General features: G+C 43.4%; 1 protein-coding gene across 11 annotated transcripts in view; it reads left to right on the top strand.

The window, feature by feature from the left end:
* The first annotated feature begins 1,161 nt into the window (after window positions 1–1,161).
* Window positions 1,162–15,156, top strand: part of Ehmt1 (euchromatic histone lysine methyltransferase 1) — a 100,653-nt gene continuing 86,658 nt past the window's right edge. For 10 of the 11 annotated variants that reach the window (XM_029562560.1, XM_029562562.1, XM_029562556.1 and 7 more), the window contains exons 1-3: window positions 1,162–1,228; window positions 6,319–6,875; window positions 14,299–14,470. In XM_029562560.1, the coding sequence (XP_029418420.1) occupies window positions 1,204–1,228; window positions 6,319–6,875; window positions 14,299–14,470 (754 nt within the window). In that variant the 5' untranslated portion in view covers window positions 1,162–1,203. Of the gene's footprint in view, window positions 1,229–6,318; window positions 6,876–14,298; window positions 14,471–15,156 lie in introns of those variants that run through there. The other variant, XM_029562561.1, reaches the window with a different exon arrangement.

Below are 15,156 nucleotides of genomic sequence, written 5' to 3'. Positions count from 1 at the left end.
GTGCTTTGAAGATATAAAACCACATTTAGTTGGTCTGATCTTTTAACTCTTGAGTTGAGCTCCATAGGTATGGGGCAGGGTTTATGTGTCCACTGAAATTTTCAATGTGTCTGGGACTGGATATGTGGTTCTGGTTGACTTTCATTTCCAGTGATGGGAAATATGGCTTTAGGCATCCATTGGGTCCCCTGCAGACAAGGGCCAGGAGCAGGGAGTGCCAGAAGGACACCTCTTCTCAGTATATGTGCAAGTACCTCAAAAATCTGGTCTTAAGAGTCCTCAGACTACATTGAAAACGACCTGTGGACCCTCCAGGGAAGGCTTAGAAGACTTTTCCTGTGATTGACAGGTGAAAGTGACATCCTGCTCATACCCTTCTGTGGATGTGGCCTATGTTACTGGGGTGGGTGTAGTGAAGATACCAGGTTCTTTCAAGAGGTGCTAATAGGAGCATTTGGGAAGCATTAAGGATGCATTACCAAGGAGGGATGTTGTGGGAGGTTATCAACTTTGGGTGATACGGTAAAACATGACCCTGCTCTTGGGAGCTACACTTGAGGTAAAGTAGAATTTGCAGTGAGCTGAATGAAGGTTCAGTGGGGTGTTCGGAGAAAGCTTTATGATGTCTTTGGAGGACATATCAGAAGTATGATGGGAGTCATGCCTTTAAGTTCTAGGAGTTGAAAGTTTTTGGAGCTTGAAGCTTCAGGAGAAATGTGGGATTTTGGAACCATAATGTATCCCTCCACATGGTAGACACCCAAGCTCAAATATTTAGTGATTTAAGTGTCTAAATGAATTTTCTTATTTGCCCATTTCTGTAACTCTTTTGTAGGTATTGGGCTTTTGCATACTTATGAGTTAACAGAATGCATTTCAAAGTTAATTATAGCATTCCTATAATAGAGCAAAGCATTTCAGATTTCTAGCTGTGCAAATAGGATATGAACATATTCTTAGGAGCACTGTCCAGAAATGGCAGTCTAGGCATATTCTTCCTGTGGACTGTTTTCTGAATGCTAGCTCTCTTTTTGGAGGTGACTGTGCTGTGCATGAACTAGTAAATCCAATCTGGACATTTGTGGTGAGTTTTATAACTGAATTTTTTGTAGCGGCCCCTGATACATCCAGGTTGATGGCTTTTATTTTTTCCCCTCCCAGCAGGCAGTTCCAGCCAAGGGAGAGAACAAGCAGGACTGCTGCATGAAAACTGAGCTGCTGAGGGAAGGTAAGGGCTGATTCATGGGACAGAGGGAACTGCTGCACCCACTTTTCTATGATCTGTCCCAGCCTTTTGGCTTCCTTGGGTTTACCTGGGATTACAGTGTAATTTCTAATCTCACAAACACACAGAAACACATGTAAAAGATTTGCTTAGAGAAGAAAAGGAAACCTTACCAAAGTATGGAAAGCAAAGCCTTTGTGTATTTTTGTCTTAGTGAAAAGTGAGTAATCACATTAATGTTTGTAGCATCTTTATTAATAGCATTGCAAACTGATACTAGCCAGGCCTTATCTGATAACATACTGGATAAACAGTTGTGATATACACACACAGTAGGATAGTAGACAAACTGTGATTCACCCAACAACGTGGATTAAGTAGGTGTTTGGGCAAGTGAAGAAAGTCAGACCTAAACGGTTGCATGCTATGTGATTCTATTTATATGTCATTCTGATCAAGGTGAAGTAGAAACTTGGAAGATGTAGCGGATGTTTCCAGAGGGTTGAGGAAATGATGTTGAAGGGACAGTGTGAGGGAGATTTAAGGAGGCAGACTGTTCTGTTAGATGTAGAGGTATGAGGTTAGGGAGATGGTTCAGCGGTTAAGACCACTTGCTGCTTTTCCAGAGGACTGGAGTTTGGTTCCTAGCACCCTTGTCTGGCGACTAAGATAGCCTGTTAACTCTGACTTCAAGGGATCCAACACTCTCATCTGGCCTCCTCAGGAACCCAGATAAACATGGCATTTGATCACATAGACACAGATGCACACACACGATATATAAAAATAGTAAAAATAAATATTTAAAAAAAGTGGAGGCAGACACTTGACTTTGTATGACCAGCGTGTGTTAAGAAGACATACCCAGGCCTGGAGAGACGGCTCAGAGGTTAAGAGCACTGACTGCTCTTGCAGAGAACCCGGATTCGATTCCCAGCACCCACATGGCGGCCAGGAGCCATCTTTAACTCCAGTTCCAGGGAAATCCAAAGCCCACTCCTGACCTCCGCGGCATTGCACGACACAGGTGCACTCACATATATGAAGGCAATATACTCATACACATAAAATAAAAATAATAAATATTAAAAAAAAAAAAAGATGACGTACCTGCAGAGCTTTGCATCAGTCCCCTGGACCTTGTGGGGGGCGGGTTCTGCTCGTCTGCCCCATGTCAGAAACCAGGCTATAGTCCTTGTCTGCATTCTGCCCTTGCTGTGAATTACCTCTCAGTGCCTGTGAAGGCCTCGGCCATCTGGCCTCTTTAATTCTCTTGTTTCTGGTATGCCATGATGACTTTGTACTCCTTTGTGGCCCCCAGCTTTATCAGCCACCCCTCTATATACCTCCTGTTTGGGAGACCTTTTTCTTTTGGTCTTTTTGAGACAGGGTCTCCCTGTAGCCCCGGCTGCCCTGAAACTCACTATGTAGATCAGGCTGGCCTTGAACTCACAGAGATCTGCCTGCCTCTGCCTCCTGAGTGCTGGGATTAAAGGCATGCGCCACCATGCCCGGCTCTCCAGCCCCTTTTAAAGACCACTGAGCCATCTCTCCAGCCCCTTTTAAAGAGATTTAAAAAAAAAAAATGGGGTCACTCAGAGAGAGAGAGAGAGAGAGAGAGAGAGAGAGAGAGAGAGAGAGAGAGAGAGAGAGAGAATACACACGTGTACATGGGAGCAGCAGTGTCTTGTATTTCAGACTGGCTTCAGATCTGAAATCCTGCCTTAGCCTTCTGAGTACTGGATTACAGCTGTGCACTACCAGACTACCAGCTTGACTTAATTCTCTTTCATTTGGCTTATTGATGCCATATAGAAATACAGTGCATTTTTTGTGTCTATTTAGCCTGTGCCATGCAATCTTTTTGAACTCATTCATTAGTTTACTTTTTAGATTTCCTTAGAAATTGCTGTGTACAAGGATCAAGATCATGCCATTCTAAATAGAGATGGCTTTGACTCTTTTTATTTGTATTTCTTCATTTCTCTGCTTAAAGCCTGCAGTTCAAGGTTTGACCAAAGTTGTAAGAATGGATATCTTTGTACTATTTCTGATCTTCAGGAGAAAGCTTCTAGTCCTGACCATTAAGAATGATTTTGGGGGGCTGGAGAGATGGCTCAGCGGTTAACAGCACTGACTGCTCTTGCAGAGGACCTGGGTTCGATTCCCAGCACCCACATGGTGGCTGCAAACCGTCCTTAACTCCAGTTCCAGGGGAATCCAAAGCCCTCTTCTGACCTCCTCGGCATTGCACGACACACGTGCGCTCACATACACGCAGGCAATACACTCATACCCATAAAGTAAAAATAATAAATAAAATGTTAAAAAAAGAAAGAATGATTTTGGCTATAGGTTTTCAGATATGTCTTCTTAGCAGGTGGCAAAAAGGCCCTTTCTATTCTTAATTTGCCAAGTGTTTTCCTCATAAATGGGGGTTGGATATTGTTAAATACCCTTTTTGTCTGTTGATAAATTATGTGGTGTTTTGTCTCTTATTCTTTTCTGGATACTGAATGTATTTTGTTAATTGATTTTTAGCTATTAGACTAATCTAGAATTACTTGAATAAATCTTATTTGTTTGGAGTATTTGATTACCTCTCACCATTGCTCTTTTTTCCCTATGAGTTTGCTAGTATTTTACTGTATTTGTCTTGTGATATGTCTCTCTAGTTTTTTTTGGTCTTTTTGAGACAGGGTCTCCCTGTAACCCCAGCTGACCTGGAACTCGCTATGTAGACCAGGCTGGCCTTGAACTCACAGAGATCCGCCTGCCTCTGCCTCCCAAGTGATGCTGGGATCAAGGGCGTGCGTGACCATGCCCTGCTCTCTAGTTTTTATATCAGGGTAATAATGCTGGCTTCATAGCAGGTTGCAGAACAGTTCCCTCTTCAGTTTTTGGAGGATTTTGTCAACGGTTGGTATGAATTACATTTTGAATACTTGATGAATGATGGACTTTATCAATGGATCTTCCTGGTCTTAATTTTTTATTTATTTATTTTGGTCTTTTTGAGACACGGACTCCCTGTAGCCCCAGCTGTCCTGGAACTCACTATGTAGAACAGGCTGGCCTTGAACTCACAGAGATCCTCCTGCCTCTGCCTCCTAAGTGCTGGGATTAAAGGTGTGTACCACTACGCCTGGCTAATTTTTTATTTTTTTCATGCAGAAGCTTTTGTTTTCTTTTTTTTCTTCAAATTATTAATAGAATCTCTTGACTTGTTAGATTTTTTTATTCACATTTTCTGTTTTTCTTGCATCAGTTTTGGTACTTTATGTGTTTGTAGGAGTTTATCCATCATAGCACACACACACAGTTAGGGCTATTATATTTTGTGATGAATTCACTCACCTATTACCATGAATATCTACTTTTACTCCTGATAATATCTCCTTGCCTGAAATCTGATTTGTTTAGTAGGTATATGCCATTCAAACTTCCTTCTGCTTAAGATTTACATGATAAACTTTTCTCTTGCCTTCCCATTAAACTTGTTCATACAGTAGTGAGTATCTGTATAGTGCCTTTTTTTTTTTTTTTTTTTCTTTTTGAGACAGGGTCTCCCTGTAGCCCCAGCTGACCTGGAACTCACTATGTAGACTAGGCTGGCCTTGAACTCACAGAGATCCCCCTGCCTCTGCCTCCCAAGTGCTAGAAATAAAGGCGTGTGCCACCATGCCCAGCATATCAGTCTTATTTTACCGTGCTTTTTTAATGTGAGTGATTGTCCTGGTTTCTTTTCTGGTAAAACACCCGGACAAAAAGTAGCTTAAGGGAGGAGAAGGGGTTTATTTGGCTCGAAATTCCAGGTTATAGACCATTATTTTGAAGAAGTCAAGGCAGGAACTCAAACAGCTAGTCACATCACATCCAGTCAAGAGCAGAGAGAAAAAATTCAGTCATCCTGCTTGCTTGCTTGTTATTCTTCTGCCTGTCTCTACTCTTACACAGTCCATGAAAGGATCCAGTCCATGAAATGTTGCTGCCCACAATGGTCTGGGTCTTCCTACATCAGTTAAAAATCAAGACAATCTCCCATAGACATACCAGTGAACCAACCTGATTCATATAATTTCTTATTTAAGACTCTTCCAGTTGGGCGTGGTGGCACAAGCCTTTAATCCCAGCACTTGGGAGGCAGAAGCAGGGGGATCTGTGTGAGTTCAAGACCAGCCTGGGCTACATAGTGATTTCCAGGTCAGCTGGAGCTACAGGGAGACCCTGTCTCAAAAAGACAAAACCCTCTTCCCAGGTGATTCTAGGTTGTATCAATTTGACAGTTAAAACTCACCAGTGGGGCTGGAGAGATGGCTCAGCAGTTAAGAACACTGGCTGTTCTTGCAGAAGACCTGGGTTCGATTCTCAGCACCCACATGGCGGCTACAAACTGTCCTTAACTCCAGCTCCAGGGGAATCTGAAGCCCTCTTCTGACCTCCGTGGCATTGCACGACATGGGTGCACTCACATGCATTCAGGCAGTACACTCATACACATAAAATAAAAATGGACAGAGAGTACTCTAGTAAGTCAGAGGGAAAACAGGAAAATATGAGTAGCTCAAGAAGAAGGGTGGTATATTAGATCTCTGCACAAACCATCTTATCTTATTCAAGAAGTCTTTAATAGACAATTATTTTTATTTTATGTGTATAAGTGTCTTGCCTGCATATATGTAAGTGTGTGCATCTGTGTCATGCAATGCAAATAGAACCCAGAACAGAATGTTGGATCCCCTGGAACTGGAGTTAAGGACAGTTTGTAGCCGCCATGTGGTTGCTGAGAATCGAACCCGGGTCCTCTGCAAAAGCAGTCAATGCTCTTAACTGCTGAGCCATCTAAAAGAAATAACTTTGTATTTAATCTGTTTGAATTAGGTATTGGTTTGGTGTGAGATAAAAGGATTTTTGTAGACTCTGTGTGTGCTGGGAATAGAATCCAGGGCCTTGCACATGCTAAGTAAGTATCTTTCCACTGAGCTACACCTTGACCTATAGATAGCTCTGTGAATGCCAACCAAAGGAACTGTAAATTGTCCTGGTAGCTATTGGATGCCAGCAGCTGGTAACACTTCTTTTTCTGTTCACAGATATATCTATGGCTGCCGATGAAGGTTCCACAGAGAAACAGGCAGGAGAGGCTCCCGTGGCCCCAGATGGTGAAACCAATGGATCTTGTGAAAAGAGTGGTGACACCAGCCATTCAAATGTAGCCAAACATACTCAGGAGAGCACAAGAGCTAGCCCAGAGGAAGGTACCAACAGAGCATCCCGGGTGGCGGAAAATGGGCTTTCAGAAAGGGACACAGAAGTGGGGAAGCAAAACCATGTCACAGCTGACGACTTCATGCAGACTTCTGTCATTGGCAGCAATGGATACTTCTTAAATAAGCCAGCCCTGCAGGGGCAGCCCTTGAGGACTCCCAACACTTTGGCCTCCTCTCTTCCTGGCCATGCTGCAAAAACCCTTCCTGGTGGGGCCAGTAAAGGCAGGACTCCAAGTGCACTTCCTCAGATACCAACCACAGCGCCTGCTGTCCCTGGGGAAGGGAGTGCAGACACAGAGGACAGGAAGCCTACAGCCTCGGGTACCGACGTCAGGGTTCACAGGGCACGCAAGACCATGCCGAAGTCCATCCTGGGCCTGGTAATTTGATGTCTTCTTTTCTACCTTTTTCCTCCTTTGCTTTAATGAAAACTACAAGTAGACTTTCATAAAACAAAGGGAAAAGCTGGTTAATAACAATGGTTATCTGTAGGTGATCACTCTAAGTGCATGAGTAACAAAGCCAGATGATACTACATCGTCCTTCCTAGGTTTCTTCTCCTGAAGGCTTCTCTTGCTCTGTAAAGATGAGCCAGACTCTGTCAGGAAAAAAACAGTTTTTCTTTGGCCCTGACTGAGAGCCTTGCCTTGCTCATTCTTACTTAGAGCTGCATGAGTCCTGCGCTCTAGCACTGAGTGGAAGCAGTGCCTCCCCTGAGCACTCAGCTTAGGGGGTTTTTGTGTCTCAGTATGCTTTAAGTGGCATGTGTATGATGCATGCTTTCAAAATGTCTGTAGTACTGTTAACCTAGCTTCCTGATACTGATTTGACTGGGATAGATTCCATATTTATGATCACATTTGTCTTAGTTTGTTTCCTCATTGCTGTGACAAAACACTCTGACCTCTACCAACTTGCAGAGGAAAGGGTTTATTTGTCTTACATATCCCGGGTCAAGGTAGGAACTCAGGGCGGGAACCTGGAGGCAGGAGCTGGAGCACAGGCCATGGAGGAATGCTCCTTACTGGCTTGCTCTCCTGTCGCCTGCTCAGCCTGCTTTCTTATGCAACACAGGCCCACCTGCCCAGGGGTGGTACCACCCACAGTGGGCTGGGCCCTCCCACATCACTCATCAAGAAGATGCCCCTCAGACATGGCTACAGGCCAGTCCAATAGAGGCAATTCCCCAGTTGAGGCTCCCTCAACCCAGGTGTGTCAAGTTGACCCTAAAGCTAGCCAGCACAACATTCCTTTGGCATTTCTAGTACCCTTCATGGCCAGATCATTTCTTATTTTCTCTGCAGCCTTTAGGGGTTCATGCTTGGAACCTTTTCCCAAGACCCTGCCAGTCTGAGAATTTGGGTGTCAGCTCTAGGAACATGTACAGTGTATGGTTGTGCATCTCCCTCCCATAGAACTCTTTGTATGTGAGTACTGGGATGTTTGTGTCTTTGAACAGTGGTGTCTTGCCTCTTTTTTACTTCTTTCTCTGTGCTTTAAGCCTTTATATTCTCCTGTTTATTCTGTACGGTGATTTTTAAAGGAAATTTATTTTTATTTTTTATATGTATGAGTGTATTGCCTGATTATAGGTAGGTGCACCCGTGTCCTGCAGTGTCCAAGGAAGTCAGAAGAGGGCGTTGGCTCCCCTGGAACTGGAGTTATGGACTGTTGTTAGCCAGCATGTGGGTGCTGGGACTTGAACCCGGGTCCTCTATAAGAGCAGCCAGGGCTCTTAACCACTTAGCTATCTCTCCAGCCCATCATTTTTATATCTTGCTTAAAAAAATTTAATATCTATATTTTTCATACCCAGCATCTCTGGTTATTATGCATGTGATCTTTGGTGGTGGCTTTTTTCTTTCATTCAGCATAGTTCCTCGTTTTAGAGACCTGTCCCAATTTCCTGGTAGATCTGTTCTTCCTCAGACTATGTAGCTGTCCATTTGGTAGATGGGCTGTCTGTTAGCCTCTCACTGTTGAAGAATATTTAGTTGTGCCTAGTGGTCCCCTCCACCTCCTGGTGTTTTGTTTTTGTTTAAAGAATACAGTAAGTGGGACTGGAGAGATGGCTCAGGGGTTAAGAGCACTGGCTGCTCTTCCAGAGGACCCAGGTTCAGTTTCCAGCACCCATTTGGTAGCTAACTGCTGTCCATAACTCCAGTTTCAGGTGCACATAACTCTAATTCCATGGGGTACACTTATATACATGCAGGCAAAACACTCATACACATAAAAAGAAAATGAATACAAAAAGCAAAAATGAAAAGAAAATTAATTGGGCTAGATTAGGGTTTTCTGGCCCTACTAAACAAAGCATGAATGGCAGTCAACTAGTAATTTTGTGTTCTTGGCAATGGTTCTGCAACATTGCACTCAATACTTATTACATAGTTTTTCTTTGGATCTTGCTCATCTTGCCCATCTTTCCAACTGCATTTTGATTGAGCACAGACTTTGTAATGCAATTTGTTGTGACTCAGTTTATAAATTTTTTAAAAAATATTTTTTATTTTATGTGTATGGGTGTTCTGCCTAATGTGTGTAAGTGTACCCATGTCGTGCAATGCCTGTGGAGGTCAGATGAAGGCATCGGATTCCCCTGGAACTGGAGTTGCAGACGGTTATTAGCTGCCAAGTGGGTGCTGGGAATCAAACCCCGGTCCTCTGTGCAGTCAGTGCTCTTAACCACTGAGCCCTCTCTCTAGCCCCCAGTGTATAAATTTTAAGATTAGTATAATTTTAGTGGTAAGGCTGGGTGTGGTGGCGCACAGCTTTAGTCCTAGCACTGGGAGTCAGAGGCAGGTGGATCTTTGTGAGTTCGAGGCTAGCCTGGTCTACATAGAGAGTTCCGGGCCAGCTAGGGCTACAGGGAGACCCTGTCTCAAAAAGACCAAAAAACTTATTTTTTTAGTGATAAATACCCTTATCACATTACGCATCAGATTCTCACAAGATCAGAATGCCTCAAACTACACAGTGCAGGCAGATCACATGGGGATTAAGCTGCTGACAGGGCAGTGTGATGCATTGTGATTCTATAAATCTAAAGGACTTACCAGATGTCTTTGCTGTGTTCCAGTATCTGGGCTCTCTGTAGGAAGCAAAGTGACTTTCCAGCTGTTAATCCTCTTGAGCATAAAACTAGCAAATATAAACCAGACATGGTGGCATATAGCTATAATCTCAGTTCCTGAGGCAGCTGAGGCAGGAGGATTACAAATTAAATGGCTGCCGCTGGGCATAGTGGTGCATGCCTTTAGTCCTAGCACTCAGGAGGCAGAGGCAGGCAGATCTCTGTGAGATGGAGGCCAGCCTGGTCTACATAGCAAGTGCCAGGCCAGCTGAAGCTACAGGGAGACCCTGTCTCGAAAAAGACCAATAAAATAAAGTAAAATAAAATAAAAATAAGCAACAAGTTAAAGGGCAGCTAGGGCTATAGAGTGAGTTCAGTTTCTGCCTGGACAATTTAGTGAGACTGTGTCTCAAAATAAAAACTTAAAAAAGGTCTGGGGATACAGCTGAATGATAGAGTATTTGCCTAGCATGTTTGAGGCCCTCAGTTCGAACCCTAGCCAGTCCTGTCAAAAACAATACTTCTCTCCCCCCCCCAAAATAAAAAACACACCACCGCACATAGCAAATATAGATCAGGTTAAACCTAATCCCATTTCTTATCCCAAATGTTAAGTGCTAAAATTTTTTATGGGGTTTGTAGGCCTTTATTTTGGGGATTGGTCCTACTGTGTAGCCCTGCCTGGGCTGGAACTGATTGTATAACCAGGTTGAGCTCAAACTTGTTTTGGTCTGTCTTCTGTCTCTGGAGTTGGTATGTGTCCAGTTTAGGACTATTAAGTTGCAGTTGCTCTGACCATTTATATGCCAATTTTTTGGGGGCAGGGGTGTGTGTGCCTTATTTATTTATTTATTTATTTATTGTTTTTGTTTTTTGTCTTTTTGAGACAGGGTCTCCCTGTAGCCCCCGCTGTCCTGGAACTCACTGTGTAGACCAGCTGGCCTTGAACTCACAGAGATCGCTTGCCTCTGCCCCCTGAGTGCTGGGATTAAAGACGTGCACCACCTCGCCCAGCTTTTTTTAATATTTAAAAACATTTTTTTAGAAGCATTTCATTGCAGCTTTAACATACTCAATAACAGTTTCTAGAGCAAAGATACATCTCTTTCAAAAGTGGTTATAAAATTTTTAGCTTTGCTGTTGAATTAATACAGTTATACAATATAAAACTCAGTATAAGCCCTGTAAGCCATAAAATTGAATTGAGTTTTTAACCTTTAAAAAAGATCTCCATTTCATTTTAAAATATACTGTTTCTTACAGAAAGATTCATTGTTTTTGCTAATAACACTGATGTGTTGGCGCATGCATCTCTAATCTGTATGTATCTAATTGTTACTAGTCATAATAGGTTGCACTTGGATCCTTGGCACCTGTGTATGTCTGTGAAGTCATCAGATAGATTTCAATGGTAATGTTCATCACCTCTACTATTTAACATGATGTAAATTTTTATGCTTCCTCCTCAAATATTCATTTTTTAAAAATTTTATTTGTGTGTGTATGTGTGTGTGTATCACACAGAACATCCCAAACCACCTTATTCAACTATACACCCACTTCCCAGATGGCGCCCTCTTATAGCCTCCCTCCCCCAACTAGAGCCCTTATACTCTGATATCCCTGCTGCTGTCTGCTGTGTGATCGGCACCCTCAGCTGTTCCCCACTACTCATCCTACTGGCGAATCTAGTCAGCCTATGTAGAGGCCTTTGTTTTAGGAAGGTCGGCTGTTCCTCTTCTAGCATCTGTTTCTGTCTTCTTCCCCCTCTGGATTTTCTGCCCTCCTCATTTCACATGTGGTAGCTGTTGAGCTTTAGTTGTGGAGAAGGAGGTGGTGCTACCATTCTATCACATGGAGGAGGTTGGTGTTTAGTAATGATGCGATTCAATGTTGAGTTGTGGCTGCAATAAGTTTTCAGGCTGTGAGAGCTCATACTGCTGGCCAGGGTCTGTCTGGGCAGAAGACTGAGCAGTTAATACAAGAAGGTAGAGGAGGCAAGAGGAGAGGAGAAAAGGCATGAATGCCTCTGTGTGTGTGTGTGTTTGTGTGTGTGTGTTAGTCTTTGTATGTGGTGTGAGAAAAGGTTCCTGCTTTTTTTAAAAAAAATTATTTTTGCTTTATTTTTTTAATGTGTATGCATGTATTGCGTGTATATATGCAAGTTTACCTATATCTTATAGTGCCTGTAGAGGACAGAAGAGGCTGTCGGATCCCCTGGAACTGGAGTTAGGGACAGTTGTTAGCTGCTATGTGGGCACTGGGATTTGAACCTGGGTCTTTTGCAAGACAAGCCAGTGCTCTTAACTGCTGAGCCATTTCACCAGCCTCCCTTTTTTCTTTTTAAAGGACAAGTTATCACTGACCTTGAACACAGAGATCTGCTTAGCTCTACCCCCTGTGTGCTCCCCCCATGCATCCCCACACCTTGTCTACTTCATTCTTTTGAATGTGGGTATCCTGTTTTCTTAGTACTGTATGCTGAAGGAGACCCTGTCTTTGATTACTTTTCATTATTTATGGCAATTACTTGTGTGCTGAATAAAATTTAGTTTAAACGGAATTGTGTTTGGTTTAAACTGAGAAAACCATATCTATGGCATGGGTGAGTTTATGGACACAGAGGGTAGGAGATTTAATCATATCCTGGCAGACTGGAGTAAAGGCATGGGTGTTGGGTCCTGGGGGGTGTTGTTGTTTTCACAGTTCTTTGCTTTGCAGGGAGCTGGGGTCATGTAAGGCTGAGACTAAAAACCATTTCAGAAGATTGTCAGGTCATGGTCTAACCTTTAAGACCACTTTTTAATTTTTTTTAAAGATTCATTTATTGGGGCTGGAGAGATGGCTCAGTGGTTAAGAGCACTGTTCTTGCAGAAGACCCGGATTCAAATCCCAGCACCCACATGGCAGCTAACAACTGTCCATGACTCCAGTTCCAGAGGATCCGACAGCCTCTTCTGTTCTCTGTGGGCATTGCATGACACAGGTGCACTTACTTACATGCAGGCAATACACTCATACACATAAAATAAAATAAAAAGATTCATTTATTTTAGCCAGTCACCTTTAATCCCAGCACTTAGGAAGCAGAGGCAGGCGGATCTCTGAGTTCCAGGCCAGCCTAATGTACATAGTGAGTTCTAGGTCAGATGGGGCCGCAGGGAGACCCTGTCTCAAAAAGACCAAAAAATAAAAAGAAAAAAAAAAAGATTTCATTTATTTTTATGTATGTATGTGTATGTGTGTGTACCTGAGTGAGTTTATATGTACTCACATGCATGCAAGTTCTTGTGGAGGCCAGAGGGCATTAGATCTCTTGGAACTAGAGTTACAGGTGATTGTGAGCCACCTGACCTGGGTGATCGAAGCCAAACCCAGGTCCTCTTCAAGAACAGTAAGCACTCTTTACCACCTAGCCTCTAAAACCACTTAAAAAATTTATTTTTATTTTATGTATACGAGGGTATTGCCTGCATGTAGGTAAGTGCACCCATGTCGTGTAATGCCCTCGGAGGACAGAAGAGGCCATTGGATCCCCTGGAACCAGAGTTACAGTTGTTAGCTGCCATGTGGGTGGTGGGATTTGAACCCGTGTCTTCTGCAAGGATAACCAGTGTTCTTAACTACTGAGCCATCTCTCCAGCCCCTAAAAACCACCTCTAAGAGACAAGACAGCCTAGTCTTGCCTCCTTGAAACAAACCCAGTCTCCCCCTTAACCCCCATCCCCCTGCAGGTAGAGCAGCTATGTGCTAACAGTGCTCCCTACACCACCTTCACAGCTGTTACTCCACTGCCTAGCCGAAACTAGCCTTGGATTATGTCAGGTTTATCTAAGTGGCCCACGTCACTATTCTTCTGTAGTGAAGACCATATATTAGGTTAGAGTACCCGTTCCTTGGAGAGACTTCCGAAAATAAGGAGTTCCCTTTATGTGCCCCTCTCTTCCTTTCGAATTCATATTTGGGATTGAGTTCTCATTGTGGTGGCTAATTAAAATTATTAAAGGACCTGTTTACTTGAAATATGTTTCAGCTGTGGAACCAGTGCTCTCTCACATCTACCTCCTTATGTAACAAATCACTAGGACTGAGAAAAAGTCCTTTTTTTTTCTCTCCCTTTTTGAAATAGCCTCATGTACCCCAGGCTGGCCTTAAATTCACTTTGTGGTGGAGGATGACATAATTTTATTTTATTTTTTATTTTGGTCATTTTGAGACAGGGTCTCCCTGTAGCCCCAGCTGGCCTGGAACTCTCCATATAGACCAGGATGGCCTTGAACCTGGAGATCTGCCTGCATCTGCCTCTGCCTCCCAAAAGCTCGGACTAAAGGCATGTGCCACCATACCAGGCCTGGAGGATGATTTCTTGAACTCCTGATCTCCTACCTCTGCCTTTGGAGTGCTGGTATTAAAGGCAGTCATGTGCCACTTACCCGACTCCTGCTCTTGGCTCCTCCTTAGAACTAGATTTGAAAACCCTGTTCTTAGCTTGAACCATGGTTTGTGGCACTGATTTCACTTTTCCTGTGGGGGTAACAGATACATGTGTCCGAGAGCTTTGATGACAGTTGCATTGTGCAAATTTTCGAACTTTCTACCTTCCTCCTCTGAATGTCTTTCAGTACATGGGAATTAATTGGGAAAAGAAGTGTAATCTTTGGATGCATGATATTTCAGTGACCATCTGCTTCTGTACAATCTCATTGCTAATTGTCTATGTTTTAAAGCATGCAACCAGCAAAGACCACAGAGAAGTTCGAGATCATAAGGAACCAAAAGAAGATATCAGCAGAAATATTTCTGAATGTGGACGACAGCAGCTTTTACCCACGTTCCCAGCCCTCCACCAGTCGCTACCTCAGAACCAATGTTACATGGCCACCACAAAGTCACAGACAGGTAAAGGCATTATTTTTCTGAATGTGTGTCTTGAGCCTGTTGCCCTCCAGACAGAGTGTAATGGTGCCTGCTTCTGGGGTTAAGTGATAGTTTGTCATGACTAGGAAATCCTCTGCCTTGAAAGCCTTTGTAGTACCTTTTTTGCTCTCCAGCTTGCTTTCAATCTCATTGTGTTTCTTACAAAACCTTATGAAATGTGATTGGAGAACTATGAGTTCTGTTAGGTGCTTCTGGAAGCACTAAGGTGGGTTGGGCCAAGGTGCAGAGATACCATTGGCACTAGCTTTGTTACCAACCACTTATCTGTGGGATCTCACTCTTCTGGGCTCATGCCTTGTCAGTGGGAGGATCAGTTCTTGATTTCATTATTGGGGAGCCCTTATTTTAGGTGGGCTAGCACAAGAGACCACATAGGAAACTGCTGATGGAGGGTTTCCTCAGGCTTACCAGGGATTTCCCTTATTAGTCTCCAGGGTATTCATGTAGTACTCTTCTGAGGAGATGAGATACTCCCTGTACCATATACCAGTGGTGTGTTGGAGTTGGAAAGGTTCTTTTGTGCTGAGTGCTGTTGACCTGAAAGACTTTTCTTGGAAAGACTCATGTCTTTTTTTTCTGGACTTCTAAAATCCCTTCCTTCCTTCCTTCCTTCCTTCCTTCCTTCCTTCCTTCCTTCCTTCCTTCCT

The sequence above is a fragment of the Nannospalax galili genome, unplaced genomic scaffold (genome assembly GCF_000622305.1).
Source record: "Nannospalax galili isolate Female #2095 unplaced genomic scaffold, S.galili_v1.0 scaffold35, whole genome shotgun sequence".
NCBI classification, from domain to species: Eukaryota; Metazoa; Chordata; class Mammalia; order Rodentia; family Spalacidae; genus Nannospalax; species Nannospalax galili.
This window is presented reverse-complemented; position numbering and strand designations above follow the sequence as displayed.